Source organism: Trichosurus vulpecula, chromosome 4 (assembly GCF_011100635.1).
Source record: "Trichosurus vulpecula isolate mTriVul1 chromosome 4, mTriVul1.pri, whole genome shotgun sequence".
Lineage (NCBI taxonomy): Eukaryota > Metazoa > Chordata > Mammalia > Diprotodontia > Phalangeridae > Trichosurus > Trichosurus vulpecula.
Genome location: NC_050576.1, coordinates 235,215,330 through 235,225,839, shown reverse-complemented (window position 1 = coordinate 235,225,839; position 10,510 = coordinate 235,215,330). Strand labels below are relative to the sequence as shown.

The window sequence follows — 10,510 nt, the reverse complement described above, 5'->3', positions numbered from 1 at the left end:
GGGGCCCCATCCGCCGGACTCCAAGTTTGGTTGTTCCATGCCGCTCAGGCTGGTCTCTGCTCCATTCCGTTTCCAGCTCCCACCTCCGTGTGGAACAGACCTCACCCAGAGACCATCCAGGCTGTCCTGGGCTGGAGCCCTGCTTCCCTCTGCTGTTCTGTGGGTTCTGCCATTCTAGAATTGGTTCAGAGCCTTTTTTTTATAGGGAGGGTTTTGGGAGGGATTCCGTACGGAGCTCACTCTAGTCCCTGCTTACCAGCCGCCATCTTGGCTCCGCCCCCTATCTACAAGCATCATTTGTAATGCGGATAACCTAGCTGCACTCCGAATAAGATCATGGGTGAAACAAGGATGTCAATTATCACCCCTACTATTCAATTTGGTACTAAAAACATTAGTCATAGCAGTAAGAAAAGAAAAAGAAATTGAAGAAATTAGAATAGGCTAAGAAGAAACTAAATTATCGCTTTTTGCAGATGATATGATGATTTACTTAGAGAATCCTGGAGAATCAAGTACAAAACTACTTGAAATAATAAATAACTTTAGCAAAGTTGTAGGATATAAGATAAACCCACATAAATCCTCAGCATTCCTATACATTACTAACAAAGCCCAACAGCAAGAGACAGAAAGAGAAATTCCATTTAAAGTTACTGTAGACACTATGAAATATTTGGGAGTTTATCTACCAAGACAAATCCAGGGCCTATATGAACATAATTATGAAAGACTTTCCACACGAATAAAGTCATATCTAAATAAATGGAATAATATCAGTTGCTCATGGTTAGGCCAAGCTAATATAATAAAAATGACAATTTTACCTAAATTAATCTATCTATTCAGTGCTATACCAATTGAACTACCAAAAAATTATTTTACAGAGCTGGATAAAATAATAACAAAATTCATCTGGAAGAACAAGAGGTCTAGAATATCTAAGGTATTAATGAAAAGAAATGCTAGAGAAGGTGGCCTAGCGATACCAGATATTAAACCATACTATAGAGCAGCAGTCATCAAAACTACCTGGTACTGGCTAAGAAACAGAGTTGTAGATCAGTGGAATAGGATAGGTACACAAGATGGAGAAGTCAACGACTATAGCAAACTACTCTTTTATAAACCCAAAGAGGCCAGGTTCTGGGCTAAGAATTCACTATTTCACAAAAACTGCTGGGAAAATTGGAAAATGGTAGGGCAGAAACTGGGCATAGACCAATATCTTACACCATATACCAAAATAAAGTCAAAATGGGTTCATGATTTAGGAATAAAGGCTGAAACTATAAGCAATTTGGGAGAGCAAGAATAGTTACCTATCAGATTTATGGACAAGAAAAGAATTCATGACCCAACAAGAGATAGCATTACAAAATGCAAAATGGATAATTTTGATTATGTTAAATCAAAATGTTTTTGTATAAAAAGCCAATGCAACAAAGATTAGGAGGGAAGTAGAAAATTGGGAGAAAATCTTTACAACCAATGTCTCTGATAAAGGCCTCATCTCTAAAATATACAGCAAACTGAGTCAAATTTGTAGAATACAAGTCATTCCGCAATTGAGAAATGGTCAAAGGGTATGAACAGGCAGTTTTCAGAGGAAGAAATTAAAGATATCTATAGACATATGAAAAACATACTCAAAATCAGTACTGATTAGAGAAATGCAAATCAAAACAACTCTTAGGTACCACATCTCTCCCATCAGACTGACAAATGACAAAACAGGAAAATGATGAATGCTGGAGAGGATGTGGGAAAATTGGAACATTGTTACATTGCTGGTAGAATTGTGAACTGATCCAGCCATTCTGGAGAACAATTTGGAACTTTGCCCAAAGGGCTATAAAAATGTTCATACTCTTTGACCCAGCAATACCACTTCTAGGCTTATATCCCAAAGAGATCACACAAGTGGGAAAAGGACCCATATGTACAAAAGTATTTATAGCGGCTCTTTTTGTGATAGCTAAGAATTGGAAATCAAGGAGATGCCCATCAATTGGGGAATGGCTGAACAAGTTATGGTATATGAAGGTAATGGAATACTATTGTGCTATAAGGAATGGGGAAGATATGGACTTCATAATAACCTGGAAAAACCTACACAATATCATGCTGAGTGAGCAGAGCAGAACCAGGAGAACGTTATACACAACTACATATATATGGATTCTATGATGACTAAGCCTGATAGACTTCGCTTTTTTCAGCAATACGTGGGGCAAAGACAACTCGAGATGACTCATAATGGAGAAAGAACTATGAAGTATGAGTGCAGACTGAAGCACACTGTTTGCTCTCCTTTTTTTCCCCTTTGTTTTTTTTTCTCTTTTTTTGTTTGTTTTTTTTGGGGGGGGGTTTTGTTTCTTCTTTCTCATGACTCTTTCCATTGGTCATGCTTCTTCTTTACAACTTGACTATTGTGTAAATAAGGTCGATGTGAAGTTATATGTAGAGCATATATCTGATTCTATGCCATCTTGGGGAAGGAGGGAGACAGGGGGGAAGAAAATATGGAACTCAAAATTATGTGGAACTGAGCATTGTAAACCAAAAATATAAATCTTAATTATAAGTGAATAATATTTGTATGTTGAATTAAAGTAAGATTGCTAACCCCTTAGCGTTACTTTCCTTAGTAAAGCAGATCAAAAGCATGCTAACAACATTCCTGTTGTTGGGCTTGTGTTGGTCTTTCACTCCCACAACAGCTGCTAGCTGAATTGTTGTTACAGGGGGGCCAAGAGGGAGGGGGAAAACTTCCTAAGGAGGTCACATACCCTGGGACCAGAGCTGGCAAATGAATAAGAGGCAAGAAATTTATGAAGTACAGAGTCATTCTGAGAGCCCAGTGACTGGAATAGAGAAAGACTGGAGAGGAGACACAGAGTCTATCAGCCAATCAACAAGTATTTCTTATGTGTCCCTGGGCTTCAAGACCTCTATAATACAAAAGGAGGCAAAAATGTTACGTACCCTCAAGTAAGTCACATTCTAATGAAAGAAAACATGCAACTAACATATCAGTTACATATTTTTGCTGCTGTTCAGTCATTTTCAGTCATGTTCAACTCTGTGACTGCATTTGGGAGTTTTCTTGGCAAAGATACTGAAGTGGTTTGCCATTTCCTTTTCCAGCTCATTTAACAGATGAGGAAATGAAGGGTAAGGTGACTTGCCCAGGGTCACACAGCTAGTATGTGTCTGAGATCAGGTTTGAATCGGGTCTTCCTCTCCAGGCTCAGCACTCTATCCACCATGCCACCCAGCTGTGCTCAGATACATATACGTGTTTATATATGGCTGTGTCCAGTATATCCATTCTAGTTACAAGGTATTTCTTATAGAAATATTCTGCTCTGAGGCAACGTCCCAATTCTTCAGCTGAAATGTTCCTCGGCCCTACAGCCTTTATGCACACTATACAGAAACATTTTCACATTTAGATTATACATACAGACACCGGCATACGTACACAATAATATATGCATACATACACATATACGCATGTCTATATACTCACATTTGTATTGTATGTGGACATGCCTATGTGAATTGTATGTGCACGTGTTTATTCTGTATGAACAAATATATCACATACATGTGAACATGTGTGTGCCTTTACATGCATATACAGTGGACATTTCCATGCATGCGTCATACACATTTGTTCTTGAATAGGTACATGAACATGTACTGTGTGGTTTGTATATGTGCATGCAGGCCATATGTATATTGCACATGCATATATGTACATTGCAGTGCTTATGAATGTGCATTTACATATGCATGCATGTGTATTGTATAGACTATATGTATATATCATGTGTGTATATGTAATATATGCACAGGCAAACATATATATATATATATACACACACACACAATGTATGCACACATGTGTACATACAGTCAATCCTCAGCTTTTGAGGTAACATTCCTATAAAATGGCACAAAAGTCTGAACACAAGTGTTGATACATTGAACTTATGGGACATAAAGGGTTAGGTTCCTGAAACCACCCAAAGCTATGATTTTTCACTAGAATTTCCTGAAGTTGCCCTTTCTGCACACAATTCTTTACAACAAAACATTAATTCTGATAATAGGCACTTTTCCTAACACAATAACTATGAAATAACTCATAAGGTGCCATACACAAAATAAAATTAGTAACATGCAAAAAACATTCTTTTTGCTAGTATTTCCCTAAAATTCTGTGAGCTTTTGTGCTAACATCTCAATTAAAAAATATTATTTTAAACAATATTCACTTTTCATGACACATGAGATCTACAGTACCGTAAATGCTGAACAGCAAATAAAATTCTCCAACATTTCTTAACCAGAATCTTCCTTCCCATTGTGTCAGATGGTGGTAGGAGGGCATAGTACTTATACTATACCACTGAAAATCCCTTGGCTGCCCTCTGAAAACAAAGGGAGAGGTCACTGGGACCTTAATCCCTGCCGTCAGATACCAAGCCTTGAGATCTCCTCAGGTTCTCGGGCCTTCATGGCTGGCAGATTTGAGTTGGAGTCTGTGAAGGATTAAATAATCCATCAGCAATGTCTGCTTCCTGCAGGGTTTGGGATCCCTAAGGCTCTCCTGCCACATGTCTGCCAACATTTTGGAACAAAGTTTATCTAACACCTTTATTTTTCTCATTAAGTCACATCACTGACTTTGCACAATTGGGCTTAGAGCCCAAAGGAGTTGCATTAAACTTTAGGGGCATAATTGCAGCACAAATCTTGGATTTTAAAAGCAAGCAATGAAAATATGCAGTGAATGTACAGGGAGCTCTTTACATGCAGGATAAACAAGGCCAGTTAAATGCCTGGTAGGATACCAGCCTCTCCACAAACTTGACACATTACAACTCTCATTTTTTTTCTCTATTGCACAGGGCTGCTAATGTGCTGTTGCCAACCAAAAAGTTAAATGAGGTTACTAATAAAATCACACAAATGCTTGAAGCTAGAACATTAAATGCTTGAATGTTGAGGATACTGTGTGTGTGTGTGTGTGTGTGCGCGCGCGCGCGCGCGCGTGTGTGTGTGTGTGTGTGTGTGTGTGTGTGTGTATAGTAAATACCTATGCAGTAAACAGTATATGATATCGGCAGAGAGAAGATTCCATGGAAGTGTCTGGCTGAAAGAGACTCCTGCTCAAGGTAAGGATTGAGGGAAGCCAGGAGATAGAAGGAAGAGGGACAGAATCAGGCCCTGAGGACAGCCAGTGTAAAGGCACCCAGTTGTGAAATAGAGTGTCACAGGTAGGAAGCAAAAAGGGGGATGGTGTAACTGGATTGCGGTGTGCACAGAGGGGAGCCAGGTTCAAGAGTGGGCAGTCACGGCCTTCTAGCACATCCCTTCCCTTTTCTACTTGTGCTTGACTTGTCTCAAGCACCCACTGCCCCTCTAATACAGTAGGACTACTAAGATGCAGCCTAAGCAAAAAAAAAGGAGCCTAGTGACTCATTTACCCCTTCATGAAGCATCTCACCACAACACACACACACACACACACACACACAAACACACACACACACACACACCTCCTCCCCAGGGCCCAGACAACCGTAAAATATCCTCCTTTTGACCTGTGTGATCATCACAGCAGCTTCGAGGCATGGGGATATATATGAGAAAATCTGAGGAAGGTCAAACATTATGGGAAATAATAGATACCCAGGGATGGCCCTTCAGGAAGTCTTGGTCCAATACCAGGGCATGAGGCACCATCTTCTTGTCTTCCTTCTGGTCCCTCAGACCATTTAAAAAACCCTCCCCTATCTCCAATTCTCTGAACCAGTCATGGGCAGAGGGATCAGTTCCTAACCTGCTTTTGCAAGCTGTGGTCCTATCTTGCCGCTGTGCTCCTTCCTCTTTGACCAGAAGCAGGTGTGCTGGAAGGAGGACCCATGAAGGGACAGCACTTTCATCACTGAGGGAACCCAGTTCATCATCTCTACCCCAAAGCTTACCTTCTTCCAACCTTGGTTCTCCTCTCGAAAGAACCCACTGGGGAAAAATTCTGTTGTCTAACCCTAGTTAGGATTCTGGTCTGAAGGAGAAAAGAATGGAAGCTGGGGAGAAGGGTGAGGAGGAGGGAAACTCAGGAACCATGAAGCCAGAACTTTAAAAGAACTGATAATGTATTCTATTTTTTTAAATGACACAACAGAAAATTAGAAAGGTCCAAAGCTTTTTACCAATGTTTTTCTTTTTCACTGATACGCCTCCTGTGTAAAGAGGCAATTGGCGTTTGTAGAAAGAGAGACAACGAGGAAAATGCTAGAGAGTCATTGCTTTATTTCCTTTTTCAGCTTGCCCTTTTCGTTCATTTCAACGATCACCATGAATTTCCTGAACAGGGAAACAAAATCCAGAAAAAGTTCCATGCAATGCCAGATGTAATCTTCTTCTTTTCTCTCTGCCTTTTCAATGATGAGTTGTGTGTCGAAAATCACCAGTCCACACAGGAATGCCAGCCCAATGTATGTGTGTGCTTGAGAGAGCCATGTAGATACAAAGAAGACACTCCCCAAGTACGAGATGAATAAAAGGCACAGGGCTGACAGCAAGATCCCACCGAGGCAGAGGCAGCCGAGGCATTGGCCATAGAATGAGTTCAAGGTAAAAGAGACAAAGGTCATTGTTGTGCCCAGGAAGGAAGAGGGGACAATGTTGGGGTTGATGGCAATGGATGAGTCCAGTTCGGGGCCTAACTCAACCCCTACGAAGAAAGCAAATCCGGCCAGCAGAAGCAGTCTCTTTGGCTCAGTGTCCTCTCTGTGGGGTGTGATCAACAGGGAAAATAACATTCCCAACAAACTCAATGTGGAGAGAAAGCCAGCCTGAAAGAAATGTGAAACTACATTCAGGTGGGATCCTGTGGCTGTCACAAGCATGCAGAGGGAAAGGCTGGCATAGACCTTCTTCAGGTGCTTCTTGGTTAAGGGGGTGAGGTGGGAAATCCTCCAAAGGGCTTCCAGGTTGGTCTTCCAATGAAACATGCTTAAGGTGTTTGGGAATTATGGAATACCCCAGGTCTTCATCATCTTGCCTCTAGCCTTCTGGATTTCAAATTGCCAGGAACTTGGACTTGTTGGATGTCACAGGTGAGTGTGACATCACTCGCCCCACCCCTTGGACTTGGCAAATGGTTGAAGCTTCAGTATCTGGCCCATTAAATATCAGGTGGGTGTCATAACCACTTGAAACTTGCAATTCAGGGGCTTCTCACTCTCTCAACCATCTCCCAGCCCCCTAGACAATAAAGTTACCTAGGGAGCAGCATCCTGGAGACAGGCAATAGATGATGATGAAAGTAGTGATAAATATTATTATATCACATTTGCATAGAACTTTAAGGCTTGTAAAATCCAGTGTGTGCATTATCTAACTATCTGGAATCTAGGACAGAAGTTAGGAATGGAAATATATTCACTTTTTGGGAACCTCCCACTCACATTGCGTGTATTTGCCTATTTTGTATTACTTCCCATTATTACAAAGGTTGAATAATTGCTCAAAGGTTCACTTCAACTCTATCATTTCATTTGGGTAATTGGGTATTTTCAAAAACCCAGTTCTTTCCATGTAAGAGAGGAAGACTTCTTCTCTCAGTCAAATTAGATTAGATGCTGAGCTTTTTGTGACTATATTAAAGAGTGGACATGGATCCTCTCCCTTACACATTAGAGAAATTTCATTAACGATGGAGCAATGCTAGGCCATGAGTGGGTGGTATTTTTTATTAATTCTGGTAATGGTCTTATAAGGTGAGACAGCAGATAGGCAGAGACAAAGAGCAAAAATCAAAGTAAGGAAAGGGAATTGAGAGGAGAAGAGAAAAGAGGAGGAGGAGAGGAGGAGAAAGAAAAGAGGAGAAGAAAGGAAGGGAGAGCGTAATTAGACAGGAAGGAGGAAAAGAGGCACGTACCTGGTTTGACTATAGGCAATGTTTGAATGCTTGTCCTAGGATTTGACCTTATGCTAGACAATTGATTTTCATCATAATAAATGTTTTCTTTTTTACACTTTTCACGCGAATAAAATCAGATCTAAATAAATGGAGAAATATCACTTGCTCATGGTTAGGCCGAGCTAATATAATAAAAATGACAATTCTACCTAAATTAATCTATCTATTCAGTGCCATACCAATCGAACTACCAAAAAATTTTTTTACCGAGCTGGACAAAATAATAACAAAATTCATTTGGAAAAACAAGAGGTCTAGAGTATCTAGGATATTAATGAAAAGACATGCTAGAGATGGTGGTTTAGCCACACCAGATATTAAACTGTACTACACAGCAGCAGTCATCAAAACTGCCTGGTACTGGTTAAGAAACAGGGGTGTGGATCAGTGGAATAGGATAGGTACACAAGTAGGTGAAATCAACAAGTCTAGCAATCTACTCTTTGATAAACCCAAAGAAGCCAGTTTCTGGGCTAATAATTCACTATTTCACAAAAACTGTTGGGAAAATTGGAAAATGGTAGGGAAAAAACTGGGCATAGACCAATATCTTACACCATATACCAAAATAAAGTCAAAATGGGTTCATGATTTAGGAGTAAAAGTTGATACTCTAAATAATTTGGGAAAGCAAGGAATAGTTTACTTATCATATTTGTGGAAAAGTAAAGAATTCATGACCCAACAAGAGATAGAGAGCATTACAAAATGCAAAATGGATAATTTTGATTATGTCAAATTGAAATGTTTTTGTACAAAAAAAGCCAATGCAACAAGAATTAGGAGGGAAGCAGAAAATTGGGAGAAAATCTTTGCAACTAGTATCTCTGATAAAGGCCTCATCTCTAAAATATACAGGGAGCTGAGCCAAATATATAGGAATACAAGCCATTCCCCAATTGAGAAATGGTCAAAGGATATGAACAGGCAGTTTTCAGAGGAAGAAATTAAAGCTATCTACAGGCATATGAAAAAATGCTCTGGATCGCTGCTGATTAGAGAAATGCAAATCAAAACAACTCTTAGATACCACATCTCTCCTGTCAGATTGGCTAAAATAACAAATCAGGAGAATGATAAATGCTGGAAAGGATGTGGGGAAATTGGAACATTGTTGCATTGCTGGTGGAGTTGTGAGCTGATCCAGCCATTTTGGAGGGCGATGTGGAACTATGCTCAAAGGGCTATAGAAATGTTCATACCCTTTGACCCAGTAATACCACTTCTAGGGTTGTATCCCAAAGAAATCATGCAAGCGGGAAAAGGACCCATATGTACAAGAATATTTATAGCAGCTCTCTTTGTGGTAGCCAAGAATTGGAAAGCAAAGGGATACCCATCAATTGGGGAATGGCTGAACAAGCTGTGGTATATGAAGGTGATGGAATACTATTGTGCCATAAGAAATGGGGATGATGCAGACTTCATAACAACCTGGAAAAACCTACACGACATAATGCTGAGTGAGCGGAGCAGAGCCAGGAGAACGTTGTGCACAGCCACAGATATGTGGATTCCGTGAGGACCAACCCTGACATACTGCGCTTCTTTCAGCAACCTAAAGGGGCAAGGACAACTCCAGGGGACTCACGATGGAGAATGCTATCTTCATTCAGAGAAAGAACTGCGAAGTTTGAATACAGACTGAGACACACTACATGCTCGCCTTTTCCGCTTCTCTTTTGTTTTTGTTTTTGGGGTTTTTTTTTTGTTTTGTTTTTTTTTTTTTGGTTCTGTTTCTTCTTTCTCATGATTCATCCCATTGGTCAAAATTCTTCTCCACGACTTGACTAGAGCATAAATTAATTCAATGCGAAGTTATACATGACAGTTATATGAGACTTCATGCCGTCTTGGGGAGGGAGGGGGGAGGAAGGGGAGAAAAACTGGAACTCAAAACTATGTAGAACCGTGTGTGGTAAACTAAAAATAAATAAAACACCTTTTAAAAAAAAGTTTTCTTTTTTGATACTGTTATTACTTTTTTTCCCAAGAAGCCAGCCTTCATGTTTTCTAGGACTGCCACTGGCAGTCCATTGCTTTAATATGTAGTGCTTTCCAAACAAGGGCAATGGAATTTTTCAGACTCCCAGATTGTATATTAGCATTGCTAGTTAAAGACAATGAGTTACTGAAATTTAAGAATCTTCATTGCCAGAAAATAATTGCTTAGCACATTTTGTGTGGGAGAATATTGCAAAGCACTGTACATGGCAGTATTGTTTTCCCAGATTTGGGCTACTAATTCTGAGGATTATGCTTCACTTTCTTTGCATGGAAGTCCATCACTCGATTGGGATAGCTCTTTTCCTTTGGCAAAAATTTAAATGAGAATTAAATAAAGATATATGTGCTATTTGCACAGGGAAAATGTGGTTACCTGGAGTTACAGGTGTATTCTTTTCACCAATGGCAAGAATTTTTCTAGATGTGGTGTTAGCAAAATTAAATCCATTATTATTCATACCTCTAGTCTTTTATTTGCATAATAAAAAAGGATTCTCA

The 10,510-nt window shown here is 39.8% G+C and overlaps 1 protein-coding gene across 1 annotated transcript; it reads right to left on the bottom strand.

Moving 5' to 3' along the window:
* Positions 1–6,312: 6,312 nt before the first annotated feature.
* LOC118845619 (bax inhibitor 1-like) lies at positions 6,313–7,090 on the bottom strand. The gene has a single exon (XM_036753610.1). The coding sequence runs from the start codon at positions 7,032–7,034 to the stop codon at positions 6,321–6,323; it is 714 nt and encodes a 237-aa protein (XP_036609505.1). The 5' UTR covers positions 7,035–7,090; the 3' UTR covers positions 6,313–6,320.
* Positions 7,091–10,510: the final 3,420 nt, after the last annotated feature.

Bases quoted from the DNA above. Each gene is read 5' to 3' on its own strand.
- LOC118845619 (XM_036753610.1), bottom strand. From the start codon at position 7,034: ATGTTTCATTGGAAGACCAACCTGGAAGCCCTTTGGAGGATTTCCCAC.